Source organism: Leptonychotes weddellii, chromosome 6 (assembly GCF_054177405.1).
Source record: "Leptonychotes weddellii isolate Sample4059 chromosome 6, ASM5417740v2, whole genome shotgun sequence".
NCBI classification, from domain to species: Eukaryota; Metazoa; Chordata; class Mammalia; order Carnivora; family Phocidae; genus Leptonychotes; species Leptonychotes weddellii.
The window spans coordinates 51,352,504-51,373,585 of record NC_138374.1 but is presented as its reverse complement, the minus strand read 5'-3'; the positions used below and the strand labels follow the sequence as shown (position 1 = coordinate 51,373,585).

At 40.8% G+C, this 21,082-nt stretch overlaps 1 protein-coding gene across 3 annotated transcripts in view; it reads left to right on the top strand.

Annotated features, from left to right (window-relative positions):
* The window catches only part of VPS26A (VPS26 retromer complex component A), a 34,637-nt gene extending 28,571 nt beyond the window's left edge, over positions 1-6,066 (top strand). For all 3 annotated transcript variants that reach the window (XM_006728907.3, XM_006728906.3, XM_031022009.2), the window contains 2 exons: positions 1,911-2,053; positions 4,232-6,066. In XM_006728907.3, coding sequence (XP_006728970.1) covers positions 1,911-2,053; positions 4,232-4,345 — 257 coding nt within the window. In that variant the 3' untranslated portion in view covers positions 4,346-6,066. The remainder of the gene's footprint in view (positions 1-1,910; positions 2,054-4,231) is intronic.
* Positions 6,067-21,082: the final 15,016 nt, after the last annotated feature.

The window sequence follows — 21,082 nt, the reverse complement described above, 5'->3', positions numbered from 1 at the left end:
TTATGTTAATCCCCATACATTACATCATTAGTTCTAGATGAAGTGTTCCATGATTCATTGTTTGTGCATAACACCCAGTGCTCCATGCAGAACGTGCCCTCCTCAATACCCACCACCAGGCCAACCCATCCTCCCACCCCCCTCCCCTCTAGAACCCCCAGCCTGTTTTTCAGAGTCCATCGTCTCTCATGGTTCATCCTAGGTGATGGTATCTTATTCTACAGATTAAACTGAGATACAAAGAGGTTAAAAAACTTGTTAAAGGTAAAGTGTAGGGGAGGCAGAACTTTACCCATCTTAGATTTTCAGCTGGGACTCTCAAAAGGACAGATTAATAAAGGAAAAAAAGTTTATTAATGTGTGCAGTGCACATCATGCAGGAAAAACCTCAACAAAAAATAACTCAAAACAGTGGCTTAGAATTTCAGCATATATAGCATCTTCAAAAGAACAATAAATTTCAAGATCTAACTGGACAAAGGAAAGTAGTTGCAGGCTTCTCCAGGGGTGTGGCAAGCTGTGTGAAGGTAAATAAATCTAAGGGAGGAAACAAATGGAGTAAGGTTTGTTTGCTGATTCCTGATCAGCCATCCCTGGGCTGATGAGACTATCTTCATTAAAGGGAGAAGTTACAGCCTGCCTTTAGGCAGAAAATGGGGAGCCTTTTCTGCTCTTTGCTGCTTCGTAATTGCCTTCAGCTCAAAATAATTTTTATGTCAAAGAGGCAGATTTGTGGTGACATAATCTGGTTTCCTTTAATAGCTAATCATTGCAGAACTGGATTTGAGCCCAGGTCTTTCTAAATTCAAGACGTGTGTGTGTGTGTGTGTGTGTGTGTGTGTGTGTGTACACACTCCTGTTAGGCAACATTACTTTGTAAAATTTCAGCAGCCACAAAGTTTTATGTAAAGTAATGGATCATATATCTTTCAGGAAATGGATGTGCACAAGAAAAGTATTACATATAAAAGATTCAAAACAGAATATGCAAATAGTTACCCTTAGGAAAAAAACCACGAGAATCTTTTTGGTAATGAAGGAATAATCATCATTAGGAACATGTTTGTTGCTTTGGATGAATTAGTTAATAAGTATTGAAGAACTTATACACATGATTAGAAATTATGGTAAACTTCATGGAAAGAATAACAGAACTACTAAAACAGCACTTACCTGCTGGCACTATTCTAAGCTTTCTACATATATTGACTCATATAGTCCTTACAAATCTCTACAAGATGGATATTATAGCTATTTTCCATTTCACAGATAAGGAACTTGAAACAGAATGGTTAAGTGATTTGGCCAAGGTCACATGGCCAGTAAGTTGTAGAGTTGGCATCTGAATCCAGGCATTCTGACTGTAGAGCAGTGGTTCTCATCTAGGGGCCGTTTTGCTCCACCACCACCCCCTGGACATTTGTTGTGGCTTGGAGTTATTTTTGGTTGCCACACTTGGGGAATGCTGCTGATATCTAGTGAACAGAACTTAACCACAACGAAGAATTATCGGGCCCAAAATGGCAGTAGTGCTAAGGCTGAGAAACCCTGGTCTAAAGTTTTCGTTATGGGGCGCCTGGGTGGCTCAGTTGGTTAAGTGTCCACGTTCGGCTCAGGTCACGATCCCAAGGTTCCGGGATGGAGCCACCCATCTGGTTTCTTGCTCAGTGGGGAACCTGCTTCTCCCTCTGCCTGCAGCTCCCCTTGCTTGTGCTCACTCTCTCTCTCTTTCTCTGACAAATAAATAAAAGCTCTAAAAAAAAAAATTTTTTTTTTTAAATAAGGTTTTTGTTAGGCTGCCATCTCATGAAGAACTAAACTGTTAGTGTCTTCTCTATAATGCTTAGTTCTAGGTGTTATGTGACCATATTTTCATCTTTAGAATTAAATGGAAATTGTTTTTCTTTCAGGTGAATCAATTCCAATAAGACTGTTTTTAGCGGGATATGACCCAACTCCAACAATGAGAGATGTGAACAAAAAATTTTCAGTAAGGTACTTTTTGAATCTAGTCCTTGTTGATGAGGAAGACAGAAGGTACTTCAAGCAGCAGGTATGGTGCCACCAAGGCTGATGTTCCACCAAGGCTGATGTTTTGTTCTATGGCAGTTCTAAAAACACCTGGAAAGCACTCACTTTTCTAAGCTTTACAGTACTGAGCAAGTGGGAGTTTCTATGATAAGGAATTTAGGTGTGAATGGAATAGTGTCGTGATAGATCTCTTCCCTATCATTCTGCAGGACCCCAGAATGGGCTGTAATTTGGCAGAGATTTTATTTTTCTTTTGAAAGTTTTGTTTTTTTTTTTTATAAAAATAATACCTACTGTTTGTTAAAAAAATTAGGCAATAAAGAACAGGTTAACAAAAATTCCACCATCATTGTGAGTAGTTTTCCAGACAAACTTGTATATGTGTATTTAGATCATATGTGTGTTGTTCTTTAATTTGCTTTTTCATTCAGTAGTGTCTTGAATATCTTTCCTTTATCAACAGGTGTAGATTTTCGTTATCACTTTGAATGATTTCATTAACTTGATGGATTCTGGTTTTCCATTCTGTTGTAAATTTACCTGAGATGACCCAAATCTAATACTTTTTTTTATATAAAATGTTTATCATAAAACTAGTTCTCATTTGAAAATCAAAAGCCTTTGGTGAATTTTCAGTGAAGATTGTGATTGGAATGGTCTTTTATATTATGAACCAGAGTAATAAATATTTGAATGTCAGTTGAGTACTCAAAACTAAATTAGAAATTATTCTGCACTGAGTATTGTGAAGAATACAAAATCTACCTTTTATAAACATAGTTTGTCTTCAGGGTTCTCACATTGCATATGTGTGGAAAGAGAAAAATTATAAAAAGCTAATTAACAGAAAACTTAAATTATAGTTCGACCATAATTTAGAAGAGAGAAAACCTTTTCTTTTGATATTGCCATAATGCTGTAAGATTAAAAATAGGTAATTTGTGGGCACCTGGGTGGCTCAGTCGTTAAGCGTCTGCCTTCGGCTCAGGTCATGATCCCAGGGTCCTGGGATCAAGCCCCGCATCGGGCTCCCTGCTCGTCAGGAAGCCTGCTTCTCCCTCTCCCACTCCCTCTGCTTGTGATCCCTCTCTGGCTATGTCTCTCTCTGTCAGATAAATAAATAAAATCTTAAAAAAAAAAATAGGTAATTTGTAACTCAAGATAGATTATATAGGGGCGCCTGGGTGGCTCCGTTAAGTGTCTTGACTCGATTTCAGCTCAGGTCATGATCTCAGGGTCGTGAGATCGAACCCCACATTGGGCTCTGCTCTGGGTGTAGAGCCTGCTTGGGATTCTCTCTCTTCCTCTCCCTCGGCCCCTCCCCCCTCTTAAAAAAAAAGATTATATAAACTTTACAGTTTCCAAATCAGTTACATATTGTAGCCTATTGAATGAATACGTTGCTTCCCACGGCATTCATTTGGCTGTTTGGTAACCAACATAAACAGCCTGTCATGACTTCACAGAGCAAATTTAGGATTTTTTTTTTTTTTTAAATCTTAGGAATTTAAAAGAGATCTCAGGATGGATTGGTTGGAACAAGATTTGGATAGGCAGAGGAATAAGTATTTGAAAAAATATATATAGGAGAAATTGTAGGGTGGGTTTATTTGGAGTGCATTGGGAGGAGAGCATTAACTGTTTGGCTGGTGGGGGAACAGAGTGATGTTGGTAAATTGGATAAAGGTTATGAAGGACCTTGAATGCCTGGTCTGAGATTTATCCTAGAGGCACTGAGAACTACCAAAGTGCGGTTGAAGCAGTGTTTTAGCCAAATTCGGTAGTGATTGGAAGGGTGGGTTAGAAAGAAGCCTCAGGCACTGGAGGCCAAGCTGTCTACCAAGAAGCTCTTAGTGTCTGAGGTTGAAGTTACAGAGGTTTGAACTTGGCTAAGGGCAAAATAGCAAACCAAGGACAGATTTTAGGAATTCTTGAAATCAGTAATAGCTAGAATCTTGTGCCACATTGGATTGGCAGTGGTGGTGTACATAGGTGCTTATGAGAGGGAAGCAGGGCTGGCAGAAGGGGTGGTCCAAGATTAGAACTGGAAGAAAGTAGGTCACTCAGCAAAGAGAACAGCTTTTGTTGGGAAGAATCTAATTTTGTTAGTTAAAATTGAAGTGGCATTATTTCCATGGTGAAGATTTAAGGCATAATATGAGAATGTTAATTTGTTGATGTCTTGCATATGTTTTACCAGGAGATCATTTTATGGAGAAAAGCTCCTGAAAAATTGAGGAAACAGAGAACAAACTTTCACCAGCGATTTGAATCACCAGAATCACAGGCATCTGCTGAACAGCCTGAAATGTGAACTGAATAGGAGAAAAAAAGAAAAACAAAAAACTCCTATATCCATTGAGATTAAGTTCAGCGGGTTAAAGATGGTTGCAGCTTGTAGTGGGGGAAAAGGCCAAAACTCCATTTATAATAGTCTTCCTTTATCTTACAGTGCTGCATTTATTTTATGATACAACTAAATGTTCTTCATGTATATACATTAAAAAAAGCGCTTTCTTTGAAACACTGGAACTTTCTTAAGCTGCCGTTTTTTCTTTCTTGTATTTTTTTTTTTTTACTGCACACTTTGACCTGATAATAAGCACTCAGATATGCATAAACATAAACATTAAAGATTTTCATGTGAGTAGGCTGGTATTTGTAATTTCGCTTTTCTTAGTAATGTTGATTATAAATACTTTTCTCCTTTTTCATGCTAATAATTACCTCTTATTCTCTACATGCAAAAAATTAAGTATTTCGTGTTCAAATAAAAATAGAAAAATTGAATGGGCCTTAAATCCTGCAAAGATTTAAAACATGGCATCTCAGTATTTTTGAGGAATACATTTGTTTCTACATGTGTGTTTGAGAAATACCTATGGAGTGTTTCACTGTAGGTGCTTTTGATTCCACCATTCCATGGCTTCCTGAATTGTATCCTCTTTGAAGTCTTCTGTTTTGTGAATGTTAAAATTTTTCCCCGAGATTATGTGGCATGTCACCGTGGCCTGCTTGCTTGCCCCTTCCTTCCTTCCTTCCTTCCTCCTTCCCTTCCTCCCTCCCTCCCTCCTCCTCTTCCTTTTCTCTTTCTTTCATTCATTCTTTTCTTTCTTTCTTTTTTGCCATATTAAGTAACTATTTTGCTATTACTATCCAGCAGGTACCAGTGTATGTTTTCTGCAATGTAGAGTTGACTCTGTTGGCATTTTCGAATTTGTTAAAACTATATCATTTTTCTGTAACTACTTTGAATTTTTTTTTTTTAATTTAAGACATCTTTTTACCACATACATGAAATTATAATTTTGTTGTCTTCACAAATACTCTCTTCCCTTTCCAGGGGAAAGTTTGAGGATGGGGAACTCAGGAGGACCTGTGAAGCATGTAGTTATCTAGATCTGGACAATTTCATGTTTGTTAAACTGGAACTTTGGGTAGTTCAAACTCAAATGTAATTTCACCCACTCTGTTTAAATTTTGTTAACACTAAATTCAAGCCATTTGTTCAAAGTTGTAAAAAGAAGGTTTTAGTCATCTGTTCATATGCATGGGGTCTGATCTCAGATACACTAAATGTGGAGTGTAGGAACTAAAATGAAGCCTGCTGTGTGAAACTACTTTCACTTAGGGTTCACTGGTTTTTGTACCAATATTTTTTTATACACTTCAGCGCAAGTCTTGTCAGTTAACCTTACTTTATGAGTAAGCTAAGTAACCCAAATTACATTTCTCTAAACCTGTTTACTACTATGGCACTTTGATAAAATGGTCAGTAACCAACTTCTTTACTGGCAAAAGGTTCCATGTACCATGTGCTGGAGCATCTATTTTAAATGTGGCTATCTGTGAATGGTAATGTTTTCCTTCATGTAAGTGCCTGTTCAGAGTTTCAAAATTTAAAGATGCCAGATATTTTCATGGTCACTTGCATGTAGTAATCTAGAAAATATTCGAAGAAATTTTGAAAACAATTATATTTAACCAGCCTCAAATTGTGCAACCATGATGTATAATAAAGAATTTGAAATGATACTGAGCTTGCTATTTGAATGATTAAAATGTTCTATTCTCAAATCTCACTGTCATATTTATTCATTGAGGACAGGATTGCTCATAGTTTAGGAAGCTATATTTGTTACAAGAAGTTTTTATAAATATTGTCAGTTTTAATTTCAAATAGTTATATAATGCTTTTAATTAGGTGGTTTAAAACACATAAATAGGATGCTTATTCACTTAATTGTTGCATAACCAATTTGAAGAATAAATATTTGAAATCAATATTTGGTGAATTGGGTAAAAATTTGGCCAGTTAACTAGAAATAAACTGAAAAAAATTTGTGCTTTTAATAAGTACAGAGGCTCAGAGCATGTGACTTTTTTTAATCATTTATTTGAGAGAGAGCGTGAGTGAGCAGGGTGAGGGGTAGAGGGAGAGAGAATCCTCAAGCAGACTCCCCGCTGACCATGGAGCCCAACCTAGGAACCCTGAGATCATGACCGGAGCCAAAATCAAGAGTCAGCCGCTCAACTGACTGAGCCACCCAGGCACCCTGAGCATGTGACTCTTGATCTCAGGGTAGTGAGTTCAAGCCCCATGCTGGGTGCAGAGATTACTTAATTTTTAAAAATGCAATATCCAGTGGTTCTCAACCCTGGCTGCGTGTTCAAATCAGTTTAGCTTTTTAAAATAACCATGTTGGGGTGCCTGGGTGGCTCAGTTGGTTAAGCGACTGCCTTCGGCTCAGGTCATGATCCTGGAGTCCCGGGATCGAGTCCCACATCGGGCTCCCTGCTCGGCAGGGAGCCTGCTTCTTCCTCTGACCCTCCTCCCTCTCATGCTGTCTCTCATTCTCTCTCACAAATAAATAAAAAAAAATCTAAAATAACCATGTTGGGTCCTACCCAGACCATAAAATCAGAATTTCAGGGGTCAGGGTCTCAGCGTTAAAAAAAACATCCAGGGTTGAGAACCACTGTCTAAACCATGTAAATGGTTGTTTCCGTCACTAGCGAAGAGGTTTCTTTGTTGTTGTTTTTTTGTGTTTTTTTTGTAGTTTTGAACTTTTAAAAAAAAAAAATTATTTTAGAGAACATGCAAGCAGGGGGAGAAGGAGAGAGAATCTCAAGCAGACTCCATGCTGAACTGGGAGCCGGATGCAGGGCTCCATCTCACGACCCTGAGATAATGACCTGAGCCAAAATCAAGAGTCGGATGTTTAACTGAGCCCAGGTGCCCCCTGAACTTTATTTTTTGAAGCAGAACTAAAAAAAATACAAGAGGGACACAGTTTAATCATTCTGAATTTCTGTTAGCAGAATCTGATAGCAAGAACCTCATGAAATAAAATGAAGAGTCGGGGGGGGGCCCTCTCCTTCTGCCCCTCTGCAAACCCCCTCCCCCCATGCTCCTCTCTAAAATCTTACAGGCACGTGGGTGGTTCAGTTGGTTAAGCATCTGTCCAGCTCGGGTCATGATCCCAGGGTCCTGGGATCGAGTCCCACATTGGGCTCCCTGCTCAATGGGGAGTCTGGTTCTCCCTGCCCCTCCTCCCTGCTCATGGCTCGCTCTCTCAAAAATATTTTTAAAAATTGAAAAAAATTAAAAATCTTTTTAAAAACATCAACAGGGTGCCTGGGTAGCTCAGTCAGTTAAGCGTCTGCCTTCAGCTCAGGTCATGATCTCAGGGTCCTGGGATCCAGCCGCACGTCAGGCTCCCTGCTCAGTGGGGACTTTGCTTCTCCCTCTCCCTCTGCCCCTACCTCCCCCTGCCCCACTTGTGCGCTCTCTCTCAAAATCTTAAAAAAGAAAAACAAGGAACAATCATCAGTTTTTAGAAAAACTAGAATTTTAGCAATTCTTAACCCTTCCGATCAGGCAGTCCTGGTCAGTTTACACCCTCTCAAGTTTTCTTTCAAGAATGATTGGTAAATTATCAACTACTTTCCCTACTCACACATTTCCTATCTACTTTACCTTTCAATTCTCAATTCTAAAGACCAAAAAGCATTAATTTGTCATACTTACGGTTTTTCAGTTATACATAAACATGGAGGTTAACATCTAAAAGATGTTAATTCTAAACAAGCACCTAAATGAAGGTTTTTAGAGTTTGTAAATCCAGCACCCTGGGCTTTTAAAGAAACCACAGTGACAAATTACAGAAATCAAGAATCACAGTTCCTTTTAAATGTAATCATCAGATTAAAAACTAGAACACTTAGCCGATTCTACCTTAGGCTCTATTAAATTTGAGAAGCAGCTCCCAAAGGAGTTTTATTATTTTGAAATCATAAAAGGGGGAAAGTACATAATTAGAAATAAGTGGCTGGCAGGCACTGTTTTGAATTGTTGGGGAGGAAGAACTTTTCCTCTACTTTCTTAGATTCTGTGTTTGGGAGCGTGCTGATTAAACTGACAAAAGACAAGCAAGAGAAAAGACTGACTTAATGAGTATGAGGGAGTTCACAAAAATGTAACTTAAAGGGGTAGTTAGAATTTGGGACCTTATATATCATCTTGATAGGGGAAAGGGGGTGAAGGACACTTATACATGACTTCTTCATAGGGGAAGTTGGGGGTAGAAAGGGCACTTATGGGAAAACAAATGACTTAAGAAAGATAAATGGGCCCTTAGGAGAATTGATGGAAGATAAAATAGTTTTGTGACAAAGTCTGTTTAGGCGTGGTGCCAACTTTCACTGTACCTGGTGATGAGATCATCTTCCCTGGTTGCTCCCTGAGAGGGGATTTATGATAATTGAGTTCCTTTGGGAGGCTTTGCTTTGAGGCAGAGGATTTCAGGAACTCAAATGCCTTCTCCTCAAAATTCTTATGCCACAGTGGCATATTGCAGACTCCTTCATCAGTATGGATCAAGTAATTGGAATACTCAATCCTAAGTACTGGGTGAGTCAGTAACATCTTAATTTCATTCCTTTTGTATTCAACGGAATCTGTTGAACAGACATAAAGGCACCAGGGGCTTCTACTAGCCTGAATTGGAATATAACATATTTTAAGTTTCAAATCAAAGGCATAATGAGGAAACTGTGCACCTTTTAATAGATCCTTTTTAAGGCTTCGGGCCTTCCATGAGCATAATTCCTAGTCACTCCCCTATCCAAAATCTTTAGTGACTCCATTCCAGGAGAAAGCTTAAACTCCATACTACATAACCGCTCCCGTTTTTCTAAGCCCCTTGGAGGATGACCGCTCTCCCGTCTGCACTCCAGCTAGCTTTTTGCAAGCTCTGCTGGCCGGTCTTGCCAGACACCATTTCCATCTCCAAGTCAAAGAGCTAGATGTTCTCTCTTGTGCTGTCAAGGCATGCTGTGCACACCTCCGGGACTCTGCTCACCACACTTTTATAAAAGACTTTGATTTTATGGATTTTAAGCCTCTTGGCTCAGTCTTGTTTTAGTGTACTTTGTGCTTATGACATAATATACTTTCAATATCTGAATAAATTAGTGAACCTTATTTTCCTAGTGATTATAAAATTAGGTGTCCTCCTCTAGAAAAAAGTCTGATGAGGGACAGAAACAGAAAAATGTTCACTGTTAGCCCAGAAGCATGCCCTATAGCCTGCACAGTTTCAATAAGGGTCAAATATGCACTGGTTGCTACATTCTTAAAAGGTCTCATGCCAGGGGCACCTTGGTGGCTCAGTTGGTTAAGCAACCGACCCTGGATTTCGGCTCAGGTCATGATCTCAGGGTCCTGGGATGGAGCCTAGTGTTGGGCTCCCTGCTCGGCAGGGAGCCTGCTTCTCCCTCTCCCACTCCCCCTGCTCACTCTCTCTCTTTGAATTAATAAATAAATCTTTATTTTTTAAAAATATTTTATTTATTTATTTGACAGAGCGAGTGAGAGAGCACAAGCAGGGGGAGCAGTAGAAGGAGAGGGAGAAGCAGGCTCCCCGCCGAGCAGGGAGCCCCATGTGGGTGGGGCTCAATCGCAGGACCCCGGGATCATGATTTGAGCTGAAAGCAGATGCTTAACCATCTGAGCCACCCAGGTGCCCCAATAAATAAATCTTAAAAGTCTCGTGAGTGCCTGTACATCTCACTGAGTTAATATCGAGCTGAATGATAAGCACCAGAGAAATCTTATGGAAGTAGTTTTATGAGAAGAAATTTGAAGAAAACCCTTATGATCTAATGCTCCCTGCTCGTCCCGTCCCCCTTGAACACTAAGCATGTAACCACCACCAGCTTCATACAGCAAAAGTGCAGCACTTTCTGCCCAGGGGTCCTGTCCCTGTGCTACTGAAACTTACTAAGTTGCACCATAAAATGTCTCCAGAATTACTTCTTGACTGGCAAGCTCAGCGATGCCACAATTTTGGTGGTCTGTACAGGAATTATGAATGAATCCAAGAGCCCTGATGTGGCTTGGTTAGTCTTCTTTATCCCCGGTCTTTGTTTTTAACTTGTTCCTTTTCAGAGATGTCCTGAATAGTACAACCCTTTGGAACAGGTCTTGCTGAGTGCTCAGGAGAGAACCTTCTGCCCATGCCCAAACTACAGGGAGGGACAAACTCCTGCCATCTGGCTGGATGGACATCAGTACCTTGGCCGTAATGGTGTTGGGCTCAGAAATCAGGCTCTTCCTGTTTTACCTGTTAATACTTGTATTCTTCTCAGGCATGGGACAGCCATTCATGGCATTTGGATGGCTGCCAATCTTAAGACTCCTGTGTAAGGTTTCTTCCTAAATAACCCAGTGTGATCCCTCAATGAGCATAAAGTCTAAGACATGTCTGACCGTTTTCTTCCTGAAAGGGACCGGAGCTATTACCCAGTTGGGGCACTCACCCAATGGGGGACCACTCCCTTGGGACTGGATCATGGATAAAGCTCACGAGAAAGTTGCCTGGATTAGACAGGGGTTCCACACTTTCATTTCTTCATGTCTCTCATTTGTCCTTACCCATGGGCAACAGTCCTGCTCTTAGAATGAAAGTACTTCTAGCTTAGATACATGACAATATGATATAAAATAGCTGTCCCTTCTTAACAAAGGCCAGGACCTCTACCCCATCCATTAATACTAGATCCAGAGGCTTTCAAAGGGTATTAATATTGGTGGCCAAATATATTGGCTTCCCCAGAATGGAAAGAGGCAGCCCCAGTCTCTGTGTGTTTTAGTCCATTCACCAGCCTTTGTGGTCTAGGGTGCAATGGGGAAGGGAAGGGAGGTCAACATCACTTCTCAGGTAGTACCAAGGTGTCAGAGCGGTTGAGAAGAGGGATGCCTCCCACCACCCTGAACCTCAGGAACCTTTGGCAATATTCCTGATGGGATGCCATTCAGAAGCCGAAGGGGATTTGGGGTAAAGTACTCTCTTCGTTTTATAGGAATGGACTAGGACATCAGCTTTCTCGATCCTAAAGGATTCCCTCTTGGGCTGTTTCCTAGCATATTGGAGTCAATTTGGATTTTAAAAAAAGCACCCCATGCTGTTGGGCTATAAAATAAATCTAACCCCCAAGATGTGCGACTCTTTTGTAAACACGTTGCTGTCAAGATCCTTACATGCCTGCCTGTTTTTCCTAAGTCACTAGCTTCCTCTTTGTTTGCTTCTTCTTTGTGTGTCAGATCTGGAATATACTCTTGAGAGGACTGAATGAATGTTGTCTGACTCTTGTTGTATGTGGGGTTTTCTCCATCATTCGTTTCCCAGGTTAATAGTTAGGATAATTGGAACCAATTATCTGGTTAGTTCACCTTGGGACAGGGACTTTAAGGAATACCCAAACAGCTGCCAAAACTCCCTTTGTTTTGGGGAGGTTCCTTGTCTTCTCTGGTCCAACATGGACTGCCCATTTTCACTTTTTTAAAAGAAATATTTTATTTATTTATTTGAGAAAGAGAGAGAGAGAAAGAGAGAGAGCAGGGGTGGGGTGGGGAGGGAGAAGCAGGCTCCCCGTTGAGTGGGGCTCGATCCCAGGACCCCGGGATCATGACCTGAGCCGAAGGCAGACGCTTAACCAACTGAGTCACCCAGGCGCCCCTCACTTTTTTTTTTTTTTAAAGATTTTATTTATTTATTTGAGACAGAGAGAATGAGAGAGACAGAGAGCACATGAGAGGGGGGAGGGTCAGAGGGAGGAGCAGACTCCCTGCAGAGCAGGGAGCCCGATGCGGGACTCGATCCCGGGACTCGATCCCGGGACTCCAGGATCATGACCTGAGCCGAAGGCAGTCGCTTAACCAACTGAGCCACCCAGGCGCCCCGCGCCCCTCACTTTTTGTGGGTGGAAAAAAGAAAATGTCCGTCTGCTCATCTGTCAGAGCTGAAGATCTTTCTGACCAGGAGTCCTCTTTCTCTGCCCTCTGGGCTTTTATCCGCTTCCAGGCTTCCTGGCAGCACCTCACCTATTCTGTGCCCCTCTCTCCCTCCTGTTCCTGCACCATCGGGAGCCGCCTTACATAAGCAGCTCCTGTACCATTCCCCGGGCTCCTGGCGTCACTGGTCCCTGCTCCTCCTACCCTCCCCATCAAGGAGCCAAGAGCGCCCCACTTCTGCCCCCTTCAGATTTCCCCACGGGAGCCCCAGGTAAAAATTGACAGTGGGGAACAAATTGATTGACTTTTAGTGGACCCAGTGTAACATATTCGGTATTTAAGCTAATTTAAATTTGTTAGTTTAATTAAGGTAGACATGGGGCGCCTGGGTGGCTCAGTCGTTAAGCGTCTGCCTTCAGCTCAGGTCATGATCCCAGGGTCCTGGGATCGAGCCCCACATCGGGCTCCCTGCTCCATGGGAAGCCTGCTTCTCCCTCTCCCACTACCCACTGTTTGTGTTCCCTCTCTCGCTGTCTCTCTTTGTCAAATAAATAAAATCTTTAAAAAATAATAATAATAATTAAGGTAGACATGTCTTTAGAATTATCAGCATTAAATATAAAACTTGTATTCTACCAAGGTTTACTAAAGGTCAAATAAGCTCATGTTACCTCTGCTGCCAGTTGTCAGCAAAAAATGACTTAACATGAGGGTTAATTGTGTTTGTCTCATCAGAGTTTTATGGGTAATTATTAAAAACCAAGTAGGCTAAATAAAACGGTTTATAGGTAAAACTTCTAAATAGCTTTCAAAATCTTTGGTAACCTCAAATTTTGAAGTTTTGCTAAGTTAAATGAGAAATCGAATTCATTGGATATCTAGGTCTTTTCCAGATAAGATAAAATACTAAAGCAAAAAAAAAAAAAAGATAAAATACTAAAGCATTGGTTACTGAACATAGGTTTGTCTGCTTTTGGCTTCTCATTGCAGAGAAACTGAGGATACTTGGGTCTGTAGTAAATTGCTTCATGCTTTAGTAGTAAATATACTATGGGAAAACCTATGTTTTTAGAAATTATGAAATGTATTCATGAATTTCAGCTTTAAAAGAATCCTGGTGTAGCAGACAGTTCACAATTGGTTACTACTCAATTTTCATTGGGGGCAAAGGTTTCTAAAAGTTAAAATTCTGCTAAATGTAATTAAGACTGGTGGAAATAAGGAAATCAACTTTACTTATAAGAAAGTAGGAGATACATGAGAAAGTTATAAGGGATGGGACTACCTTTTGTTGAGGGAAAAATAAAGTAATTTTGTCCTAAAATGAGATGGGTTGTTTAGAGAAAAAAGGCTTAGGACAAAATATAAATAAAAAAGAAAATTGTAGAAGGTTTGTGAAGGGAAATCTTTGGAAAAGAATTTTATGTGTGGTCAGAATTAAAGTCGAGGGGCGCCTGGGTGGCTCAGTCAGTTAAGTGTCTGCCTTTGGCTCGGATCAGGATCCCAGAGTCCTGGGATCGAGCCCCGTGTTGGGCTCCCTGCTCAGCGGGAAACCCGCTTCTCCCTCTCCCTCCGCTGCTGCCCCTGTTTGTGCTCTCTCTTTCTGTCAAATGAATAAATAAAATCTTAAAAAAAAAGAATTGATTTTATTTATTTATTTTATTTTTAAGGAGGCCCCACACCAACATGGGGCTTGAACTCACAACCTCAAGATCAGAAGTCACATCCTCCACCGACTGAGCCAGCCAGGCACCTCGAAATGAATGGGTTTTATTTATTTATTTTTTAAAGATTTTATTTATTTCTTTGACAGCGAGAGACACAGCGAGAGAGGGAACACAAGCAGGAGGGAGAGGGAGAAGCAGGCTCCCCACTGAGCAGGGAGCCCCAAGCGGGACTCGATCCCAGGACCCTGGGATCATGACCTGAGCCGCTTAACGACTGAGCCACCCAGGCGCCCCTCAAAATGAATGGATTTTAAAAGTACACTGGTATAAAACTGAAATTCTCCTTTTCTGTATGTTAAGAAGACAAAGTTTTCTTGGATTGTTGGCCTGTTTTTGATAAGAAAATGTAAGTGAAGTTTTTCTTTATCTGCCCAGAAAACCAAAGCTTCGATGTTTTGTCTGTATGAGGTCTTTGATTACTTAAAGTTAAAACTTTTCAATATTAAAGGACCTAAGTTTTGCTAACAACTATATAACTTCCCATAGAATCCCTTATCGTCACCTTGGTTAAATATAAATATTAAATTTATAATGATCTGTAATCCTATTTAAGTATGTGCTTTATTTTTTTTTTAAAGATTTTATTTATTTGAGAGAGAGAGATCACAAGCAGGGCGTAGGACAGAGAGTGAGGGAAAAGCAGACTCCCTGCTGAGCAGGGAACCTGATGCAGGGCTGGTTCCCAGGACCTCATGACCTGAGCTGAGGGCAGATATTTAACCGACTGAGCCACCCAGGCACCCCTAAGTATGTGCTTTAGAACTTTCTAAGGTTTTTAACAAACTTCTCGAGATTTAAATGGTAAATGACATCTTTTGACTTATTAAGGCTTGTTCATTTGGTATGTTAAATTACATGGGATGCATTGTCGAACCAGTGATGATAAGCCTTAGGTTGTGTTCTACAGGTAAATGCTATAACCATTTAAATACTTTCTTTTTTTTTTTTTTTTTTATATATGACAGAGAGAGAGACAGCTAGAGAGGGAACACAAGCAGGGGGAGTGGAGGAGGGAGAAGCAGGCCTCCTGCAGAGCAGGGAGCCCGACACGGGGCTCAATCCCAGGACCCCGGGATCATGACCTAAGCCGAAGGCAGACACCCAACCATCTGAGCCACCCAGGCGCCCCTGCTATAACCATTTAAAAATATATATAAAATTCTTTGGGACGCCTGGGTGGCTCAGATGGTTAAGCATCTGCCTTCGGCTCAGGTCATGATCGCAGGGTCCTGGGATCGAGTCCCGCTTGGGGCTCCCTGCTCAGTGGGGAGCCTGCTTCTCCTCTCCCTCTGCTGCTTCCCCTGCATGTGTGCTCTCTCTCTCTCTGACAAATAAATAAAATCTAAATAAAATAAAAAATAAAATATATATAAAATTCTTTTAGTTTTAATATGTCCTGGGATAAGGTCATTACTTCAACTATTGAAATGTTGTGTGTCATAGAAATAAGTGGATTTCCTTGTCAATTGCATTATGATTAATTCTTATATTGGATCTTTCTGAAGGGTTTTTTTTGGTTATTTATAGTTATTGTTCTGATGCTCTTGCAAATATGTTTTATCTTCAAATAGATTCATAAAAAGGACTTCTAACAAATGCAGGTTTTTGGGGCGCCTGGGTGGCTCAGATGGTTAAGCATCTGCCTTCAGCTCAGGTCATGATCTCCAGGCCCTGGGATCGAGCCCTGCATCTGGCTCCCAGCTCAGCAGGGAGTCTGCTTCTCCCTCTCCCACTCCCCCTGCTTGTGTTCTGTCTCTGTCTCTGTCTCTCAAAGGATTAAATAAAAAATCTTTTAAAAAAATGCAGGTTTTTGATATCTTTAAAATGATAAAACTTAACTGGGAAAAAAATAAAAAAATAAAACTAAACTGGGTAAGAATTTCCAGAACTAACCAAAAAAAGCTGCATCCAAACAACTAGAATTAGTAATATGGGACTAAATGAACTGAGGAAGATGATTATAGTTTTTGTGACTCTTGCTTTTTTAAAGATTTATTTCTTTATTTGAGGGGGGAGGGGCAAAGGGAGAGGGAGAGAGGAAATCTCAAGCAGACTTCCTGCTGAGCATGGAGCCCGACATGGGGCTTCATCCAGGACCCTGAGATCATGACCTGAGCCGAAATCAAGTCGGATGCTTAACCAATTGAGCCACCCAGGCACCCTGAGCATGTGACTCTTGTTTGAAACATTGCTGATTCTCTAACATTTGCTCTTCCAGATTTAAGGAAATTTTCTCTTAAGATACCCATGACTTACAGAAATGTGAAAAAGTATTTCTTTGTGAACAAATTGAAGCATTTAACTTTTCTCCCTACCTGAACCCTCTAGAATTTAGAAATTCTCAGTGAGTATTCTTTCTTTCATGGCAACTACAGTTATTTGCATAAGTTCAGTAAGAATCTGTTCCCCTTCTAACAGGACACCATTGGAAACATTGGTTATATTACCAAGACTTTGACTGGAATGTCATATTAGAGAGAGATATGCATAGACTCAGATATGACCAGACAGCTTTAAGGAATTAAGGTAGACTTTATGGAGCCCATGGAGCCCCTTGGAAATACTGGCTTGATATCTTGCTTAGAGTTCCCAGCAGCCTTACCAGGTGAGTAAAGAATGTCACTTCCTGGCAGGTGCGGGAACTTCAGGATATTCTGGGGACCTCGAGAAGAGGAATATATCCTAATCTACAGGTATTACAGGCAAGTCTGATGACAAGTATTTGGCTTGGCTTTGGTTTGAGAGGCTATTAAAAGTTCAGTCTAGAACTTTTAGACTTCTAAAAGTCTACTTTTAGACTTTTCATAAGGATACCCTTATGAAAAGTTCCAGCAAAGCAGATTTAAAGGATCTACACGATCAATCACTCTCCTTGAGGAGCTTATGTAAATAAAACTGGACTTGTTTTACAAATGAATTAGTCTTGATTTGGCTATCTCTGGAAATAAGGGTGAATTTAGAGATAATGGATGGCCCCACCTTCCTTATAACTGGATCGGAGACTATACTTGGGATGCCCTTATTTCCCCAGACAGGTCATCTCTCACTTTAGCATTTCCTCAAAGTTAGGATATTGTTAAGGCTAAACATCAGGCAAAGAAGGATTCTTCTTCTTTTTTTTTTTTTTAAGATTTTATTTATTTGTCAGACAGAGAGACAGAACACAAGCAGAGGGAGAGGCAGGCAGAGGGAGAAGCAGGCTCCCCGCCGAGCAAGGAGCCCAATATGGGACTCGATCCCAGGACCCTGGGATCATGACCTGAGCCGAAGGCAGACACTTAACCGACTGAGCCACCCAGGTGTCCCAAAGAAGGCTTCTTAATGGTGTATCCTTTAGCCATATTTGTCCTGGGAGCCACCTCTATCGATGTAAAATTACCAACGAGGCTTTAGCCAAGCATAAAGCTTCCACCTTTAACTAAACCCAACACGAAGTCACCCACAAATTTGAAACGTGACCCTCCAAAACCTAATGGCCCTTGATGACTGCAAGTCAAAGAAAAAGTTATTATTGCTAATATTGAGACTAAATGTTTTGTGTATATCCCAGATGACTCTGCTAATGTATCCAAAGTTTTAGCAGACATGCACACTGTACCTAAATGTTAACTTTTTTTTTTTTTTTACAATGGGCACAACATTACACTGAGCTACAAAACCAATCTTTGCCTTGGATTTGTGGCTTACTGCCCATATCAAGCACTTCAGGCCTCCCTTGGTGGGTTTCTCCATCATAAGGTACAGATTGGCATTATTTACATCAATACATAGCCGATATGATACATCACCCCAATAGGGATATTCCTACTACTAAATCAAATTGGTGCTCTTAAAGACTCTACAATGTCATTTAATGACTGATTAAATTCCTGGTCAGGAGGTGGACTAAGGTCTACTTTAAAGGATCTTCTTATCACACTTCTTATTTTTATTATATTAATCTTAATATGTTGTCTTTCACTTTGTTCTCTCCTATTGTTGAGATACATACAAGCAGTTCCTGACTCCTTCGCCCAGCTGACAGATGATCCTTACTACTTGAAACAAATTTACCCCAGTGTCACCTCTGGACTCTACAACAATTGCCTTCTGTAATAGTTACTTGTAGACACAGACAGTGATCAATTTCGATCCGTGGATAGGGACATCTTTATGACCCCTGTCAGCTTGAAGAAGTTACAGAAGATAAGCCCTTTGTCCTTCAACAACCTTAAAGATTTAAGTACTGAAAATTCATCAGGAGGGAAATGATGACGGACAGAAACAGAAAAATGTTCACCTTTAGTCCAGAAGCCTGACCTATAGTCTGCAGTGTTGATAAGGATCAAATGGTTGCTACATTTTTAAAGGGTCTCATGACTACCAGTGTATCTCACCAGTAGTTAATATCAAGCTGAATGATAAGCACCAGAGAAATCTCCAGTAGTTTTACAAGTCGAAATTTGAAGAAAACACTTACGATCTAATGCTCCCTGCTCATCCCATCCCCCTTGAACACTAAGCATGTAACCACCACCAGCTTCATACAGCAAAAGTGCAGCACTTTCTGCCCAGGGGTCCTGCCCCCGCACTACTTAAATAAATTTACAAAGTTGTACTGTAAAACATCTCAAGAACTCTTTTTTGACCATCATGTTCAACAATCCTGCAGCAAGTCCAAATGTAATAAAATTATGGATAAGAATTATGATGCACCTCAGCATTAGAATAAAGAAACAGACTAGGTTCTCTAGGAGTTTTAATGGCCTGGGAGGGAAAACAAGAAAGAGCAGAGCAGGACCATGATGGTGCTATTTACAAGTCCCACAAATGCATCTTAAAAAATTCACTTAGGATAAACAATTTAGTATTTAGGTCACGATAACCTTGTTTTGGAAAAATACTAGAAACTACAGAATTTGGTAGGCAAGATGTGAGGGGAGAAATATACAAGGATGTGCTTTTGTGAAACCCTCTATACCAGGTTTTAATGGCAAAGGCAAAGTAGAGAGAAGAACTTGCTTACTTTATTCCCTATCACCTGGGTTATTTTTACTTCCTCCACTTCTTTCCCTCTCCCCATTTATTTTGTTATTTATGCATATATTCAGCATGTTTTCTGAAAGTATGTGCTGTTTCATTGGCCCTACCCTGATGGAACTATAATCCAGGGTACTTCTCAAAGTGTGGCTCCCACACCAGCAGGGTCAACATCACCTGGAAACAAGTTAGAAATGAAAACTCTTGGGCCCCCCCAGACCTACTGAATCAAACTCTGGGGGTAGGACCCCAACAGTTTCGTTTTGTTTTTTTAAAGATTTATTTATCTGAGAGAGAGAGAGAGGAAGAGAGGGACTGAGGGAGAGGAAGAGAGAATCTCAAGGACTCCCCATTGAGCCCAATGTGGGGCTCAATCCCAGGACCCTGAGATCATGATCTGAGCAGAAATCAAGTCAGACGCTCAACTGACTGAGCCACCCAGGTACCCCCCAACAATTTTGTTTTTAACAAGCTTTCCAGATGATTCTGATGCACCCAAGGTTTGAAAACTACACTTCAGGGCGCCTGGGTGGCTCAGTCTTGAAGTGTCTGCCTTTGGCTCAGGTCATGATCCCAGGGTTCTGGGATCGAGTCCCACATTGGGCTCCCTGCTCAGAGGGAAGCCTGCTTCTCCCTCTCCCACTGCTTGTGTTCCGTCTCTCTCTGTCTCTCTCTCTGCCAAATAAATAAATAAAATCTTGAAAAAAAAAAAAAAGAAAACTACACTTCACCCTTGAACAAAGCAGGAGTTAGGGGCACTGATCCCTGTGGAGTAGAAAATCTGTAACTTCTGACTTCCCCAAAACTAATGACTGGGAAGCCTTACTGATAACATAAACAGTAGATTAACACATATTTTGCATGTTATATGTATTACTGTATTTGTACAATAAAGTAAGCTAGAGAAAGTGTTAGGAAAATCATGAGAAAATACAGGTACAATATTGTACTTATCAAAAAAATCCATGTATTAGTAGACCCACAAAGTTCAAACCTGTGTTGTTCAACTGTACTAGAGACACAGTTATGACACAATTCTAGTGCTAGATAGCAGTTGTCCTAGGTCCCATGGCACACAAGAGAGGCACCCAATGTGTTCAGAGGTACGGAGGTGAGAAGTGAGGACATAATAAGTGGTGTGTAGTTCTGGCATGAATAGAATAATAGATATGGGGAACAGAGAGATGATATAAGGAGGGCAAATTTTGAAGGGCCTTGGATGCCATACAAATGAATGGAGTATGGGCTTTATCTCAACACTTACTCAGAATACACTAAAAGATTTTAAGCAGGAATAAGTTAATCAGATTTGTGTTTTTTTAAATTTAAATTTAATTTAATTTGAAAGAGAGTGTGTGTGCGCACGCATGCACATGAGGAGGGGGAGAAGCAGAGGGAGAGAGAGAATCCCAAGCTCACACTGAACGTGGAGCCTGACTTAGGGCTCCATCTCATGACCCTGAGATCAAGACCTGAGCCAAAATCAAGAGTCAGATGTTTAAGCGACTGAGCCACCCAGGCACCCCCAGATTTGTGTTTTCGAAAGATCCTTATGGTGACTGTGCAAAGTATGGATGGAGGCTTGAGAGCAGACAAGGATACCAGTTATGGTTATCACATTCATTCACGCAAACAAAACACTTATGGAGGCTTTAATACGTACTAGGTGCTGATAAACTTAAAAAATTTTTTTAAAAGATTTTATTTATTTGACAGAGAGAGACAGAGAGGGAACACAGCAGGGGGAGCTGGAGAGGGAGAAGCAGGCTCCCCGCTGAGCAGGGAGCCCAACCTGGGGCTCGATCCCAGGACGCTGGGATCATGACCTGAGCCCAACGACTGAGACACCCAGGGGCCCCCATTTAAAACTGTTTTAAGATTTTTTTTCCTGTAAAACTATATTAGAGTACATTACTACATCCCTAAGATTATTAACAACTGCTGATTCTGGCCCAATAATTATAAACGGTTGTCAGGCATATTAACAAAAGGAATAACATCAGCCTCA